General features: G+C 52.3%; 1 protein-coding gene across 2 annotated transcripts in view; it reads left to right on the forward strand.

Moving 5' to 3' along the window:
- SFSWAP (splicing factor SWAP) overlaps positions 1-17642 on the forward strand; it is a 68889-nt gene that overhangs the window by 19508 nt on the left and 31739 nt on the right. For both annotated transcript variants that reach the window (XM_028095835.2, XM_028095836.2), the window contains 4 exons: positions 12386-12596; positions 13647-13778; positions 14455-14548; positions 15427-15595. In XM_028095835.2, the coding sequence (XP_027951636.1) occupies positions 12386-12596; positions 13647-13778; positions 14455-14548; positions 15427-15595 (606 nt within the window). The remainder of the gene's footprint in view (positions 1-12385; positions 12597-13646; positions 13779-14454; positions 14549-15426; positions 15596-17642) is intronic.

A 17642-nucleotide genomic window follows, 5' to 3' on the forward strand; every position in this document is an offset into this window, starting at 1 on the left:
AGCCAGATTTCTAGTGCTGGGGGGAGAGCGAGATGCCCCTGTGCCCTCGGGAGAGGGCAAGGAGACAGCTGGCCGCGCGCAGGTGTGGGGCCGGGTGCGGAGGAGCAGGTGTAGGAGGAAGCCCTCAAGTCGGATTCAGACTCGGGGGGCGGGGCGGGGCGTCTCCAACGGGTCGGGTGAGAGACGACCTGCGGAGTGGGGCTCCGCGGGGGGCTGCTCTGTCGCTGCGTGTCTGTGCCTTTTGGACCATGTAGCAGACTGTCCCCTTCCCAGAGAAAGCGCGAGAGGGATGGCATGCCTCTGTGAAACTACTGCAGGGTCCCGAGGGAGCTCTGGCGGGCCTGTGATGTTAACACGCAGTTTCAAGACCGTCTGTCCGCTCCCCGCCAGAGCCTGGCGACGCTGGGGCCCGTCAGAGCTGGGGTCACCCAGCCTTTCCCGCTCTTTCTTTAGCATGTGATTAGGGATCACCTCAGGCCATTCCTTGTGATTGACTTCTTGCTGATGAGAGATTTTCTTGGATAGAGGCAGCCTCAGAAGAAAAGCGTCTGTTTATATTTTGAAAGAATTTTTTTAAAAGATTCTTAAATACAGACGTAAAACTAATAATTTCTTCCTTTTATCAGCTTGACAGTGATTTTCTGTTACTTGGTTGTTTCCTGCTATTTAGCTCTAAGTTTTTGCCGAAGAGGGTCATAAATACAGTTAGTTATGCAGGAAACAGTAATACTGAAGTACTGGCCATTGATATAGCAGGCAGGTTTTTAAAAATAAAATGCCAACCTAGTTTTTTTTAATGTTTCTTTCTGTAAATAGCTGAAGTGAAATTAAACTACCGTGTGGCTAGACTAGATATTTTCTTGCTTCTGCTGTTTTTAAGTGTGATTTTGCTGTTGTTGTTCATGGCATTTCTTTTTTTCTGCAAAATCATGACCTTGAGGTGCTTTACTTACCTTCTAAACCCTTTTTTTAAAAAAATGCCTTTATTGTAAGTGAAGAGAAATAGAAGCAAGAAAGTAAAAATAGTACCCAAGATTCCACCACCCAGAAATAGACATTTTTACTATGAGGGGAGCGTCCCCGACGCAGTGGGAAACCCTGACGGAAGTTGGGGGGGAGGGCAGGAAGCTCCTGGCTGGGGATACAGAGATGGGCTTTGTGCGGAACAGGGATTAGAAAGTTGGATGTACAGTTAGAGATATTTGTGTTAAAGTGGAAGTAAGCTTTTTTAATTTTACTCCAACTTAACAGAAGAACCTATAATCAAAAATTAAAGTAATTGCTGATCTTCAAATAAAAGTTTTTTCCATACCTCAATTCAGTTCTGGAGATTAGGAGAATGCTAAAGAGATTGAGATTGTAGATTTTTTTAAAGCTCTGTTTTTATCTTAGATGTGATTAATTAACTGAAACTGGAAGAAATTAAAATACTCCTAAAATCCCTTCCTGCCCCCGCCCTAACTCCTGATTTTTAGGAAGCAGTGTGTTTGTCTTGTGAGAGTGTGAGTAATGCTGATGGTGTGTCTATAGCCCACGCCCCCTGGTCCGGTTGGCCTCCGTCAAGGGTTAGGTTTTCACCGGGGCGCCTCTGTGCGTTCAAGTCTCATGGACTCGTGTCGCGAGGGTTCTGTTCACGCATTCTCACGTGCTTGAGAAGTGCCCCCCTCCCGCCCTTGTGCCCCCCCTCCCACAAGCAGACAGGAGAGCTTGTCTGGATATAAAGTTCTTGGGGAGTATCTTCCTTCTCCGAGATCTTCGTAAGCTAGCGTCCAGCCCGGTCCTTCCTGCGGCAGAGAAGCCAGTCGTGTGGGGTTGTTAGCGGCTTGGTTCTCACTCATTTCTCCTGGACACCGTTCTCGGAGCTCGGTCATGTCGGCAAGCGCCTTGGTGGAGAGAACCGGACGCAGGCCCAGTGCCTGGAACCCGGGGGCGCTGCCAGGTGGGCTGTGGACTTGGATACGTTGCTGTGAAGAGGAAGGGGCCAGCTGCAGCTCCTCTACCTCGCAGCTCGGCGGGGGGGGGGGGGTGCTGGCGCTCACTGGCTGGCCGCCTGGTGACCTCCAGGCAGTCGTCCCCCCCCCCCCCCCGTTGTCCTGGAGCTCAGTTCTCCGTCCTCCATCCTGGAGGCTGTTTTCTGTCGTGTGTCTCTCATCATCTTTTCTATTCCAGTTGTTGGCTTCTCTGCTTAAAAGACATCAGTTTCCTTCTTTTGGATCATCTTTTTCTTCTGTGTGTATCATTTTCTCTTTTTTGTTTTAATCTGTTTCTCTTTTGCCTTCAGCCTGTGGGTCCAGCCATCTCTGTCCACCTCCTTCTGCATCAGTGACTGGTTTTCTCAGTCATACCTCTTCTGTCTGTTGCGGGTTGTTTTTTTTAAGAGATTTTATTTATTTGGGCGGGGGAAGGGCAGAGGGAGAGGGAGAAGCAGACTCCCCACTGAGCAGGGAGCCCGATGCGGGACTCGATCCCAGGACCCTGGGACCATGACCTGAGCCGAAGGCACACACTTCACCCACTGAGCCACCCCGGCGTCCCTGTCCGTTTGAGTTTAAAACGTGCTGGTTCTGTAAAGGTGTGGCTTGGGGCCTCTGCTCTCTCGGTGCAACAGCGGGATGTGCAGACTTGCCATGAAGGTCCCACCGTCACTTTTCAGGTCCTGTGCCACGGGTCCCGCCATCTCTGGCACGGCCGTGCACCCTGCTCTTGCAGCTGGTCGGCAAGCAGACAGGAGGCCGCGAGGGGGCGTGGCCGGGCTCCAGCAGACCAGGCTTCAGGGACGCCCAAACTGGAATATCAGAACATTTGTGTCATGAAGTGCTCTGGTTTGTTTCCGACCACTGAAACATGTAAAAACCGTCGCGAGCTCTCCCACGCTGCACAGAAGGAGGCGGCAAGCCCAGTTAGGACCCAGCTTAGCTCGGCCTCAGTCCGGCTCAGGGATGGCTTGCTTTCCTTTCCTTTGTGCTCCGTGGAATTCTTCTCTCACCAGATTCATCTGTGGCTCTGAAAACTCCACGCTTGCTTGCGTTCTGTTTTCATGCAGGCTGCGGTGGTCGCTACCCAGCTCTGGTGGCCCGCATAGCTCTGCGCCCTTTCCTGGTGGTCTCCTGCTCACGCTGGCGGCTCTGTCCAAACCTTTCGTCCGATGCTGTAGGCCCTTCCTCCTTGACACTGTCCCCGCCGCCTCTGAGATCCTTTGTCTTCCTTTCCAAGTGCAGCCTTCTCTGGAAAGCCCATTCTGGGCTCTCCTGTGAGATACGGAAAGTGCCCCCGAGCAGGTGTCAGAGCCGGCGAGCCCCCACAGGCCCTCCCCACGTGTCTGCAGGCTTCTCCACCCTGCAGTTCAGGTTGCACACTTGAGCCGCTCCCTTTCTTCACCCAGAACTCTCTGGAACCTGTTTTTATGTAACAGGCCTCCAAACCTAATACAGTATTGAAAACTCAAAACTTTTTATGTGAGGGTCACTGATGATGACTTTAAGTAATGGGTAGAGATAGACCTTTCTAGAAGGTTTTATTTGCCAGAAAGAGAGCGATTGCTTTTAAACACTGGCCCGAAGTCCCTGGGTCCCGTATTCGTAGGGTTAAAACTGACTGGTTTGAGTGGTTTTCCAGCTTTACAGACGACATTCTTCATCATTGCAGAAGCTGTTCAGATACTCCTAGTCTAAGGCTTTGGTGACTGAGACAAGTCTCCTTTCGTTTGGGGAATTTTTTTTTAAGATTTTTATTTATGTGAAATATAGACAGCGAGAGAGAGAGCGCGCAAGCAGAGGGGGAGTGGGAGAGGGAGAGGGAGAAGCAGGCTCCCCACCGAGCAGGGAGCCCAACGCGGGGCTCCATCCCAGGACCCTGGGACCATGACCTGAGCCAAAGGCAGATGCTTAACCAACTGAGCCACCCAGGTGCCCCTCATTTGGGGAATTTTTTTAACACTGGGTCATCTGGAGGTCATAAGGGAGTAAATAAAAGGGGACTGATGCACTTTGTGGTAACAAGTATTAAGTTTGAACATATTCAGACACTGTGTGGATGATCCAAATGATAAATGCTTTCAAGTATTTAGGGAGTTAGGCAGGGCAGTAATACTCTTTTATGTAAAAACTGTTAACTTATGTTGAATCACTGTGTTGCACACCTGAAATTAATGTACTTTATGTGTCAACTATGCTAAAAAAAGGCTGCTTTAAAAACACAGGTGTGGACTTAGTATTGTAGGGGTTGTTGGTTGGCTTCACTGTGGTTTCCCTGTGACACGAGACTCTGTATTATGGAGAGCCAGCAGATGAGTACCCTGCGTGAAGGGAACAGGGGTCACAGGGGCCCTTCAGGAACTCGTGGAAATGGTCCAAGTCCACCAGGCGAAGCTGGAAGTCTTGGGGACGGGGTAAGCGGACCGTCCAGTGGATGAGAGAAATGCAGAACTTGGTAATACTAGAGATCACTATTGGATTGTGTTGTTGGTGCCTGGTGTTTGAACTCCCATAATTTGACCTCTCCTGGGGTGAAGGTCTTCAGTGTGAAGAGAGCATAACTTTTTACACTGTGGGCAGAGGAAAATTTCTCCAGTCAAGTAGACTGCTGATGAGATTAATACTGTGTTCAGGATCTGAATCTTTAGGTGCTGATAAAACCTTTATTAAGATTTCTTTTCAACAGAATAGGTAGTCTTGTAGAGTTTTATGTTACATGGTGAAATCACCATGAAAATTACTTACTCTGACGCCGGTCTGTCAGCTGTTAATTACACGGGAGAGGCAGCTCGGCCTCGGTCCTGCTCTGCGCACCCCCGGGGCGTGTGCAGTAAGTTCTTTTGGCCGGTGGCTCTCTCCACCCACCTCCCCACCCCCTGGAGTCTAGCTTTAGCTTGAATGTGAAATAGGGGTAAAGGAACCTCACTTGTGATTTGGGAAATTATCTACAGCGTTGCACGTTCTGTGTGTTTATTGGCTGACTGTGAACCTGAGTCGGAGGTCAGACCCCCAAGTGTTTGGGGGTGTGCACATCATCCTCTCCAAAGAATCCACCCGTGTCTCAGAAACCCTGGAACGTGTGGTCACAGAATGGAAGGGAATACGGGAAAACCCAAATAGTGGTGGCGGTGAGGACAGATGGCACTTCCTGTGACTTTTCCATGTGTTTGAAAGTAGTTTTGAGGGGCGCCTGGGGGGCTCAGTCGTTGGGCGTCTGCCTTCGGCTCAGGTCATGGTCCCGGGGTCCTGGGATCGAGCCCCGCATCGGGCTCCCTGCTCCACGGGAAGCCTGCTCCTCCCTCTCCCACTCCCCCTGCTTGTGTTCCCTATCACCGTTTCTCTCTGTCAAATAAGTAAGTAAAATCTTAAAAAAAAAGGAAAAGGACACTTTTGAAGTTATTAACTGCTGAGGTTAGAAGGGCGTTTCTAAAAGCTCTTCAGAAAAGTGTGACTTTTGGAAAACAGAAACAAGCATTCCAGTTTGTGGAGGGGAGGGAGGTGTTATAGCTAGGGTGAACGGAAGCTGCCAGGCGGGCGGCCTGCGCGTGTGTGACCAATCTTTACAGTCCACTTTGAACCCCAATTAGGTGAAATGGCATTCTTCATGAGAAGAGTGTTATTCTTCCCATTTATACACCTGTATGCCTTCTCCCAAAAAAACCACTCAGGTATTTTTATCATACTTGGAACTTCATCAATTAAAAAACGTGTGGGAATTTACTTTTTCTTATTCTCTGAGTACATCATGCCCCCAATTTTGCCTCTTGGTCCACAAACAGTAATGAATTTACTGTCTGGCTCTTTGTAGGAAACATTTGCCGACCATGCTCTATCCCAGAATTAGCGAGAGACCTTCCTTGAATATAAATGTCTTCGTTTTACTGACTTTTTATATGAAAGCTCTCTAGACTTTTTTTTTTTTAAAGATTTTATTTATTTATTTGAGAGAGAGAGAATGAGAGAGAGAGAGCACGAGAGGGAAGAGGGTCCGAGGGAGAACAGACTCCCTGCTGAGCAAGGAGCCCGATGTGGGACTCGATCCCGGGACTCCAGGATCGTGACCTGAGCTGAAGGCAGTCGCTTAACCAACTGAGCCACCCAGGTGCCCTGAAAGCTCTCTAGACTTTAAAGTTATATCAAAGACCAGTTTTGGTAAAACCCTGCTCTTAAGTATGCTGTTGTTTGTGTTCTTAGGAAGGTTCCCACATCCTTTTGGTACAGATCTGTGTCTGCATCCCTGACCTCCCCACCTTCTTGCCATTACTGCTGGGCTGGGCAGCAGAGGTCTTGAATCCGCAGCATCTGCAGCACGACCCGCGATTTCCCCTCACACGCCCAGTTCAGGCGAGAGCAGCAGGCGCCATACGAGTCTTCTCATCCCTCACACCCATGTGTAATCACGCTATACGTCCTTGGGGACCTCGTTCAGGATCTGTCCCAAATCTGGCATTCCTCGCCAGGTCCACTTGTGGTCTCAGCCGCTGACTGTCAGCCTCCTCGGTCCTGGTGCTGCCTTCCTGCAGCCCATGCAGCCATTGTGATCCCGAAGTTGAACCCCGTGTCATCACCTCTCTACTCAGAACCTCCTTGTGGTTAACCATCCCATTGAGATTCCAGAAACTCACCTCCACCGCCCCCCAGTCTGCTCTTCCTGTTCCTGAAATGTGCTAAGTGGGATCTGACTACAGGGCCTTTGCACTGGCTCCTCCTTGGCGTGAAACACAGTCCCTCTCAAGTCAGACCTCCCGTGGCTTTGCTGACGGTCTTCCCTAGTTCATGCCCTTCTCACAGGGTTTCACATTCTCTTGGCCATTCTCGGTGTCTGGTTTACTTCATACCCTCACTTGCTGTACAGAAGCGGCAGGAGGACAGGCCTGGTCTGTCATGGATACTGCGGGGCCTCCAGCCCCTAGACGCCTCATTCCTACAAGGATGTATTTATTAATAGTGGCTGGATGGACACACGCGGTAACACACTGAGGAGGAGCGGGAATGATGCTGTTTCCCCGGCATTCAGGGGGCACTGGAGGGTCAGATACTAGTCATCTCTTTGATTGTAATTAGGATACTTTAAAAATTACTTGAGTCAAAGTAATACACTTTCAAGTCATGTAATAAATGCTTTTTATGAGAAGTATTGGTCAAACCCCCCTTCCCCCCACACACACATTGTTTCACAGTATTTCCTTTTAACCATTTGTCTTTGAGTTCTTGATGGTTACCCTCTAAGTCATGGGTCTGTAGCGCTGTTTCAGGATTTATCCACCCTGGGTTGGATTCTCTGTTGTGTTCCCACTGTGATGGATGATAATTGAGCTCACTTGTGCTCTCTCACACCCCAGATTTTACTTACCTTAAGTGTTTCATCTTTACTTTGGTTACTTTGTAACTTTAACTGATACACTTAAATCTCTACTTCATTAATCATCAAAATTCAAAAGAGAACGATACAGAAATGGCTTATCAGTCTCCTGCCCTGAATCTCTAAGTCTGGGGCCTGTCTTTATGCCCTGCGCCCTGCGTTAGAGTAGCCCCAGCTGTTGGGTGCTGTAGGCAGCCAGCCAGAGCTGCTGTGACCTCCAGCCTGGCATCTACAAGGCAGCTGGGTGTTGGGCCGCCTCCCCAGCACATCGTCGTTCGGACGCCTCGGTCACCTGCGGGCACGGTAGGCGCCGTGCACGCTCCGGTCTGCGTTGTGGTGCTGTTCACAGCTGTGTTTGCTGAGCGCCTTCCCCCTGCACCTTTGTGAAGAGGCCGTGCTCTCAGCCTGCAGCCCAGTGTTCTCCAGCCTCTCGCTGATGCCCCAGGTTACTGCCTAAGCTTCCTCTGGTGTGTGTGATGTTTACTCCTGTACTTTGTTTAGCATGCGCTCAGGTGGGGTACACAGGAACACAGATGTTTTAGGGTGCCCTGATTCTGCTTTCGCATGCGGTAAGTGGTTTGGACAGGTCTAGAATTGTGCGTTGAATACTGTCTCTCGGGCTTTGGAAGTTCTGGGCCACCATTTTCTAGTGGCCCTTGCTGCTGCAGAGAAGCCTACTGCCATTCCACGTCTCATTCTCGTGCGTGTAACTCATAGTCCCTGAGCAGATTGGCATTGTGCTCGTGCCATGGTGGGAATAGCAGTGAACAAGGTTCCTTCTGTCGCGGAAAATCATGGAACCGAGAGCCTGAGAGGAGGTCACCGTGCCGGTGGGCATTGTTGGGGAGGCCCTCCAAGCCGGAGGCCCGAGGAGAGCAGAACCGGGGAGTGGTGGGACAGAGGGCAGGGAATGTGGCCTGATCCCTGGGTGGGGAGAAATCGGGTTTCCGGGAGGCGGGGGCTGCTCTTCTGTCTGGTCCAGGCAGTGCTCCTGGAGCTGTAGAGCAGGGGTCTGGGAGGAAGTGTGCAGTGCAGCTGACCCACCAGCAGGCACGGCACGGCCATTCCCTGAGAGAGCAGGTGTGTGGGGAGGAGGCAGGGATCCTGATCTGGACTCAACCCGAGTGAATTGTTTATTAGACGTCCCAGTGGGGGTGTGGAGTGGGTGGTTAATGTGCAAGTTCAGCTCAGAGCTGAAGGTAGGAATTCTGGAATCATCAAGCACAAAGAGGATTTAAAGCCATTAAACTCACTAGGAAGGTCCCTGGGGTGCATGGGGAGGACCGTCTGCAGGTCCGGGGGGGGGGGCCAAGCGGCTCACCTGGTCTTGGACGGGGCGGCGGGGCTGGTGGGGGTGAAGTGCAGGCCCAGGGGCCGTGTGATGGCCGCCGCTTGCAGCCGCTCCGCCAGTCATGCTCCGTCGTCCAGACGTCTTGTATGAGTAAAATAGATTGGTTCCACGGCACTCAGTAAAGGCATTTTCATTCTCAATACAGACCCATGTTGTCTTCCCCGAACTGCTGCTTACAGAGAAGGGATTGCTCACCAGCCCCCTCATCTCCAAGAACCCTTTTGACGCCAGGATTCTCTTCCGGGAGTTAAGTTTATATGAGATTAAGACCACATAAGATATCAGTAAATTGGCTCTGATTTTTGCAGGAAGCCAGTTGTAGAAGGAGATCAGGTGTGTTGATCTGCCCCCGTGTTACGTGGTTCTGTCCATCTCTAAGCAGCTGCAGTCTGGGAAACAGGTGCTTCCGAATGTGCCTTACACTCTGAAGTAGCTGGATTCTTTTCATAACAGCTACGTCTGCCCTTAGGAAACATCTGCCATTGAGACGTCTTTCTTGGATTTATCTGGAGTAAGATTGGTGGTGCTCATGATGCTAATAATGCCGTTGGCATTCAACGTCCTGTGAAACTCACTCGCCTCTCAGACATTCAACCTAAAATGTGGAGGACAGCAAGGCTGCTGAGGTGTGTTATGTTGCGGACGTCCAGTGGTAGAGAGCGCGGTAGGAGCCCTCTGGGGCTCTGCACCCTATCATGACAGCGTGATGGTGAGCTTACGGGAGCTCGGTCTTGGAGCACCAGACGTCTATATGTCCTGTCTGCAGTCTGGTCCAGGGATCCTCAAAACTTGGTGTTCGTGAGAATCTCTGAGTTGGGGGGGGTGGTGTATACAAAAAAAGTGTGCACTCTGACGACCGTTTTAAAGGGTCTGTGACGTCAAGCTCACGGCTTCAGAGGTAATAGGGTGAGTCCGTGTGCCCGCGTACCTTAGCACTAGGCATCAGGAAAGGCTCCCGGGCCTTGCTGTCAGCTGGTGTCGCTGGCTTCGCTCATTAAATGCTGGGCAAGTGCCTGCCATCGGCTGGGGGCTGTGGGGGCTGCCCGCCGCTGCTCTTCAGACGTGGAGCCCTCGGACCTGGCGGTGCCTCAGACGAGCAGGACCCCCTGGACTCGGCCTGGGATGGGGGAGGTACTGGCGGTCAGACTTTGGGAGCTGGGGGGACGCGTCACGCGGAGGACACTGCAGGATGTGCCGGCGTCAGAAGTGAGGGAGTGAGGCGCTCTTCTCGGGAGTGGGATCCAGAGGTGGTGTGACAGGCAAGGCGTGGGTGTCGGGCTGCCGTTCACCGCCACCGTCATACCCCGGCCCCAGAGTTGGGGACCCTCTCCGTGAAGGCTTTTCATCCCTGGCAGTCCTCAAAGTGAGGCTCCAGCTGAAAGGGGACTTGGTAAACCTGCCGTGGTGCCTGCATCCCACAGCGGGAGGCCTGCCAGCCAGCGAGCCACCCCACATCTCACTAGACAGTGACGTTGGGTGGCTGTCAGCATTATTTTTAGATAAATGGAGATTGTCAAAATTCCTGTTCACATTTGCAAAGTGTGATGAAGACTCTGCTGGAAGGCTCACCGCGTGTATGTCGAGAGGGTAGAGCAGATCTCCTGTGCGCGTCTGTTGGGGACACTGGCTCAGCGCCTCTGCCCCAGCTCGACCCCCTGCTGCGGCCCCGGGGCGGCCCAGGCCCAGGGCGCGTTCGGGTTCGGGTGGGCTCTCATTTTCCTATCTGAAGACCGAGCCGCCTCCTTTTGTGAGCTCCGCTGTGCTCTTAGAGTTTCTGCTTTATTTTAAACAGCGTCTTCACGTGTCCTGAGGGCGGATTCCCGAGTTAATCTGCTCGCGTGCCAGGAGCGCTGTTTTTAACACTTTTAATTTAACACGATGGACGGTTCAGGAAAGCCCTATGGACTGATGGTTAATCTGCATACAAGTACTTCAAAGCGATGGTACTCGGCTTTGAAAACCATTTATTGACTTCTGTTGCACGAAGAATGCGTTACACTGCAATTGCCTAACCTACACTGTTAGTCCAAACTTGTGAACTGTTCTATTTTTATGAGTTCACGTGGCTCACTGGTTGCGGCTATGATTTAAAATGTACTTTGGCTTGTTTTCAGGCAGGAGGCTGACTGTCCAGGACAGGAGCCGGTGTCTGTCCTTCCACTGAGATGTGACACTCTGGACGAGACAGTAAATGTGTCCTGTCCCCTCTCCTGGAGACCCTGGGCTGCACACGGGTGTTCTCCGAGGCAGGTCACGGTTATGCTCTGTTCTCGCCAATGCCACATTGTCTCCTCCTCCGTGGGGTGGTTCTGCCTGGGGGCTAAGAAGAGGGACCCCGGTAGCCTGACTGCCTGAAGTCGCAAGTGGGTGGGACCTGTCATTCCGTTCTTGCAAGGACTGCATTGGATTTGACAGAGGCTTAGGTTTGTGTGCGATCACCTGGCTTGGTTAGGAAAAGCTTCTATTGGAACCACTGCATCTGTCCGTCCGTCCAATGAACACTGTGTGCTCCGTGCTGGGTTACAGAGTGAATGTGCCTTTCCTGCCATCCCTGCTTGCCCCTGCCTCCAGCCGGTGGTTTTAGATGGGCCCCGCCTTCCTGCAGAGATGTGATTGAGAACGCTGGGCAAGGGTCACGCCACCAGGATCTGGGGCCACGTGTCTATGAAAGCTCAGGGTGTCGTTGTGAACGTGTAACTGCGGTCGGTGCATGACATCAAGAGAGGACAAGCTGGGAGCTCACACTCTCGGTGAACAAAGAGTGAGTCGTTAGCAGCGCCATTTCCCTGCATAGCACACGTCCCTGGGAACCAGGGTCACGGTGAAGCGCCCGCTCTTCATATATGTTCTTTTAAAAGTGAATTAATTGAAAATCAAAATAAAATCCTTTTTTTTTTTTTTTTTAATTTATTTGAGAGGGAGAGAGAGCACAAGCAGGGGGAACGGCAGGCAGGGGAGAAGCAGGCTCCCACCGAACAGGGAGCCCAATGCGGGGCCCCATCCCAGGACCCCGGGATCATGACCTGAGCCGAAGGCAGACGCTTAACGACTGAGCCACCCAGGAGCCCCTCAAAATAAAGTTCTTTAATTGGAAAGATCTTTTCACCATTCTCCAAGAAAAAGGAAATTAAATCTCAATGCAGTCAGAACCATTTGCATATCCACACAGGATAAGAAATAAAATTCTTAATTGGATCATTGAATCTTAAATGATTTAGCTGGTTTTAATATTTTTCCATAAAAAAAAAAAGAAAGATGAATAAGCGTATAGGACTTTTAATTACTGGAATGGTGGGTCACTGCCCTGCGGGCGCTTGCATGTATACCCGGACTGTGTAGGAGGCTGTCGTGAGTCACTGTCTGTGACAGCAGAGCTGTGTCCGTGGGGATGTGGTAGATACACCGCTGTGCATCGGGGTGGGGGGGGAGTGTGGCGGGGGGTTACAGGGCGCAAACGGCTCGGCAGACGCGTGTCGCACGAGGGAAGGTTGCCAGCGCTCAGCCACGCACTCATCGAGAACGGACTTCCCGTGGGCATGTTTGCTGCCCCTTCGCGGTGCGTTGTCCCCGGGTGTGTGTCCCCACATTGCCCGCGTCCTCCAGATCGCCTGTCCCGTGGGCGGCCTTCCTTGAATCAGAAACCTCTAGAAACGGTGTGGTTGCGACGGACGGGGTGACACTGCATGTGTCTCTCCGCAGCGACCGTGGCTGCCGTGTACTACGGCTACTACATGTTGCCCGACGGCACCTACTGCCTGGCACCCCCCCCGCCGGGGGTCGACGTGGCCGCCTACTACAGCACCCTGCCTGCTGGGGGCGCCGCCGCCCCGCCGCCCCCTGGAACCACGCCCCCGCCCCCCCCAACCACGGCAGAGACGAGTAGCGGGGTGACCGCCACCCTCACCACAAGGTACGCCACTTCTGCCCATAGCCGGGCACTTCTGCGTTCTTGGGCTGGGGCCTTGGGTCGGGCTCTCTAGCAGGGTCTCTGTCACGTGAGGGTTTAAGTGTCCAAATAGCCAAGTTATGGAGCTGATAGCGCAACAGAAATCGCCACGACATGAACGCTTAGAAAATTGATTCCCAGTCAGCACCCCACATCACTCCCAATTTCCGCATCCTCAGCGCCCCACTCCCCCATAACCCCTACATCCTCAGCGCCCTACAGCCCCCATAACCCCTACATCCTCAGCGCCCTACAGCCCCCATAACCCGCATGTTCTTAGCACCCACACCACCCTGACCCCCTGGGCTTTCTGATGTTCTAACATCTCAGTTGGGCAGTTCTTCGTAAATTCAGGGGGAAGTGAAGCTGCAGTTATTTGCAAGAAATGCAGAATTTTATAAAATCGATGGAAGTGACTCCCACAAGCCGTAGGCAAATTGGGGCTGGCTGCCAGACCAGCTGAGCACTGAACAAAAGCGACAGTGGGGCAGGGACTGGGCCCCAGCACCTGTCTTACACCATCATCTGGGGTCTGCAGAGTGGGCGGATGCGCTGTGGGTGCTTTGTCAGGGGCACTGGGTGGGTCCCTGCAGGTGAAATTTGACAGAACACTTCGGTGTTTCTGCAAAATGACCTCCCTTCTGACCGTGCTGAGAAGGGGGCATGAAACGAGGGTGTTGAGGTGCACATCCTCTTTTCACATGAAAAAGAATCAAGACATGACTTATTCTTGGTTGCTTCTAAGAATTGGCTTATCACTGGAGGGAAATGTTAGGGGAAAAAATAAACCTGTTTTCATGGTTTTAAGTCTTATTTTCCATAAAACCCCATTTTTACCATTGGCAATGATATTTTGGTCCATTTTCAAGGAGCTGACTTTGTGGTTGAAGGTGTGCTCAGTCTCCGTGTGTGTGTGTGTGTGTGTGTGTGTCACTGCGTGTGGGTGTGGCCCAGGACGCTCAGAGACCCCCCCCCACAGCACAGTGGGGAGTGTGACGAAGCTCTTCTCTGCAGTGCACTTGCTCCCGTGGCGGCCATCATCCCCCCGCCCCCCGACATTCAGCCCGTGATCGACAAGCTGGCAGAATACGTGGCTCGCAACGGCCTCAAGTTTGAGACCAGTGTCCGTGCCAAGAATGACCAAAGGTGAGGAATGGAATGTGGAGGGATGGGTACGGGTATGTGGCATTTCACTTAGCTTGGTTTTAGTTTAGCTACGTAATTCCTTTCTTTAATGTTTTTAATCCTCGTGTGTTTACATTAAATACATCTTATAATCATCTTGCTGAATTACTTACAGTTGTGTGGCAGGTTTTTTGTCTGTTTTGTTTTGTTTTTAAGTAAGAATGTTGAAGCTTACCTAAAACAGGGCTGGAGTTCCTGCTTTTCAAGAATCTGCCATTTAGGAGGTGGGGATGGGGATGAAGGAGGGCACCTGTCCTGATGAGCACCAGGTGGTGTACGGAAGTGCTCAGTCACTACACTGTGCACTGAAACGAGTGTCGTACTGTTTGTTAACCAAACAAAGTGAAAATAAAAACGGGAAAAATATATATGCCAGGTAGAAAAATACAAGTTTAAAAAAAAGGTATGTGTTTATAAAGAAACACAAAACAAAGAACCAGGGAAAAGAGGTTCCGTGCCTCCGTGTGAGCCAGCATAAGGTCCGCTTACATGCAATCCCGTGACCACGCACGGCTGTGGGGGCAGCTGGCACAAGCGAGTCATTGGAGAGCATATGGGACAGCGTCCACTCGCAGCGAGCCGTCTGTAGGAGCCCCGAGTGTCGGCGCGGCTCACTCGTCCTCGCCTCTGCTCCTAGGTTCCAGTTCCTGCAGCCCTGGCACCAGTACAATGCCTACTACGAGTTCAAGAAGCAGTTCTTCCTCCAGAAGGAAGGGGGCGACAGTGCACAGGTACCTGTCTGCGGGCCGCGGCGGCCGGGAGCCTCTGTTGGCTGGTGTACAGATGCAGGAATACTTTGTACTTATCCTCAGGGTGTAGCAAAGGGCTCCTGGCTGTACTCTGTCTGGACGGGTCGTGCACCTTTCACAATTGAAACCTGTGTTTCGGATCCTTTGAAAACTTTGACCCCTATGCATAGTTCATTGATGATCAGCGTGTTCTAAACAGAGAATCCTGTCTCTTGAAGCCTTTGATGTTTTGGTTGGCTATTATTTTTAACAGCTTTTGGTAGAGGCCCTGTTCCTTGTTTCTTTTGCATTAACACATCCGTCTGTATGTAAAATGTAAGCGTGTGTGCTTATGGCCGGTGCTGGCCCGGTGCTGGCCGGTGCTGGCCGTGGTGGGGCCTTTATCCTGGGGGCAGCCTGCCGCCGTGCAGCATCCCACCGTGGGACTCGCACGCCTGCCAGATGCCGCTCCTCTTGTCCTTGTAACGCTTTCTCCTGCAGCGCTCCCCCCAGTTACATGGGTGCCTGTTGTGTTCAAACCTATTTTGGTAGATGATGTAGGCCTTGCTCCTTCTTATCAGTGGCTTTCTTCAGACTTGTATCTGTAATTGCTCAGACTGATAAAAATGACTCATGTGCAGCCGACGGGCATGATCTGATATTCTGGAAGGGTTCTCAGGCATCTGTGTCTGAAGAAAAGGCAGTGCGCTTCGGCCCCCAAGACAGCCTTACAGCTTTTAGAGGCATTCTGTCCTTCCAGAGGGAGAACCTCCTCGCGCTCCCCCTCTGCTGTGTTGTATCAGAAGATGGCAGGTCTGTCTGTCTGTGACAAACCCTGGGTGGCTCTGACAGCGCCATCGATCGTCACGTTTAATCTCTAGGCTGTGTCAGCACCAGAAGAGGCTCCTGCAGAATCTGCTCCCGAAAAGCCGAGTGACGGCGGGGAGGAGGGTGTGTGCGAAGACTCGGCGGACGCAGCAAGAGGCGGCCCCACAGGGAAGAAGGAGGCGTCATCCAGTAAGACTGCGGCAGATGGGAAGCTGGTCAAAGGTAGGCCGCTGCCAGTCCCGCCCTCGCAGACGTCAGGTCGGGTCGGGGGTGGGGGCGTCGTCACCTCTGGGAGGTTGCTGTCCTAAAGCTCCCCTACCTCGTGGTCTTTCCTCATGTGGAGTGTGGGGCCGTTGGGATAGGAGCTCGCCTGAGGTGTACAGCTTTGTCTTGTGGTCTGTTCTAGCAAGTTTAACAGAAATGTTCAGCACGTGTCCTGGGTGTTTGGTTCCTCCTTGGACTCCTGCAGCCACACTCGTGTCCGGACTCTGGCACCAGTGAGATTAGCTGTCTCTGTGTCCTGAGGCCCTCTCCCAGGCACTCCTCCACTCCCTGCACCTTGTCACCCTTTATGTTCTCAGAAGGACTTCCATCTGTTCACACAGGCCTACACAGAAAGAGCCGATACACTAAAGGCGGGGGTGGGGGAGCTGGCACAGGTCAGTGTGGGTCAGATGTAGGAAGCTGCAGTGAGTCTCACGAGGCAGGGACGAGAGAGACTTTGTGGAGTACCAGGCACCCCACACAGGGCTGCGATCCCAGGCAGAGGCCATACGGCTGGAGCTGCATGCAGGTGCCCACAGGAGGCGTGGTCGGAGTGGCGGCTGGGTCCTGGGGGGCACGGGTCCTGGGGGGCATGGCCTGCAAAGCAGCCACAGCCAGCTCGTGGGGCTCTGGGACTTTGGTCGTCGCAGGTGCCAGATCAGAGGAGTGACTGCATTCGGGTGGGTGACCGAGGACACCCAGCAGAGAGTCGCCTGGAGCTGTTGGTGGGGCTGATGCCAGACACAGAGCTGCAGAGAGTCGGGGGAGGGCGAGCTGCTGGGGCAGAGGTGCTTTGCATTGAGCTGCCTTGTTGGATAGGGTGGTGTCTGGAGTAACCAGCCCGGCGCAGATGGGTGACTGACCGGGGAAACTCAGTATCTTTGAGCCTCTCATTCCAGGAGTTACCTAAGCATACCTGCTGAATCTCTCACCCTTCCCAGCCACCTGCAGACTCTCATCGAAATAACAAAGGAACATAATAAGTGGAGAATAAAATCAGTTGTTGCTGCAGAAGTGGGGGGAGGTATTTACTATCCATGTTTCAGAAGGACAGGCCAGCCCGCCTGGAATTTAGTTCATAGAGAAGAGAGGGACACTTTGGGGCTCGGTGGCAGTGACCCCCAGGCCGTGGCAGCCTCTGCCAACCAGAGAGGGGGCGGGTGGGAGCAGGTGGCTTGCCCCTCAGCCAGGGCTGCCCCCACACTGCCACGATTGTCGGGCAGTGGGGCAGCTGGGACCACACGGCCCGCTCCCCTCCTGCTGCGCTCAGAGCCATCTCACAGAGCCCGGCCTGTACCTGTGACAGTCCGGTGTGGAGCCACAGAGTGTCAGGGTGCCAGGGAGGCATCGTGACTGAGCCCCAGGACATGGTGCCGCCGGTAGTCGCACATCTGCAGGGGTTGCCTAGGAACAGCCTCCAGATGGTAAAATACAGTGAAAGCCTAAAAATCACACCGATGCAAAGATGGGCTGAAGATTGTTCTCAGATCTCCAAGGGAGGAGGTAGAGGTGCAGAAAAGCATCCAGAGAGAAAAACGGGCAGGTTGTGCCCCAGGCAGAGGAAAGGCAGATTGGCACGTCAGACCCATATCTGCAGCAATAGATGCCAGATAATTAAGGTGTATCTGGAATTCTGAATGAAAAGTATTCTGGATGCTCCTGGGCACAAAGACACACTTTCAGACGTGTCAACACTCCAAAATAATGAGTCAAAGAATTCTTTTTGTTTTTTAAGATATTATTTTTAAGTAATCTTTACACCCAACATGCGGGGTATACTCACAACCCTGAGATCAAGAGTTGCTCGCTCCACTGACTGAGCCGGCCAGGTGCCCCCAATGGGAATATTTCTTGTCAAAAAATTGTCAAATGCAGCAAAATTGTCAAACAAAATTTTACATAGCTTTGTATGCTTAATGTTGGTAAAGAAAACCTGTGACAAGCATTCAAGCATTGAGCTCAAGAACCTAGAAAGTTGGAGCACCTGGGTGGCTCAGTCGGTTAA

This window comes from Eumetopias jubatus, unplaced genomic scaffold (assembly GCF_037043125.1).
Source record: "Eumetopias jubatus isolate StellerSeaLion01/CBP00866 unplaced genomic scaffold, mEumJub1_p1.0 scaffold_16, whole genome shotgun sequence".
NCBI classification, from domain to species: Eukaryota; Metazoa; Chordata; class Mammalia; order Carnivora; family Otariidae; genus Eumetopias; species Eumetopias jubatus.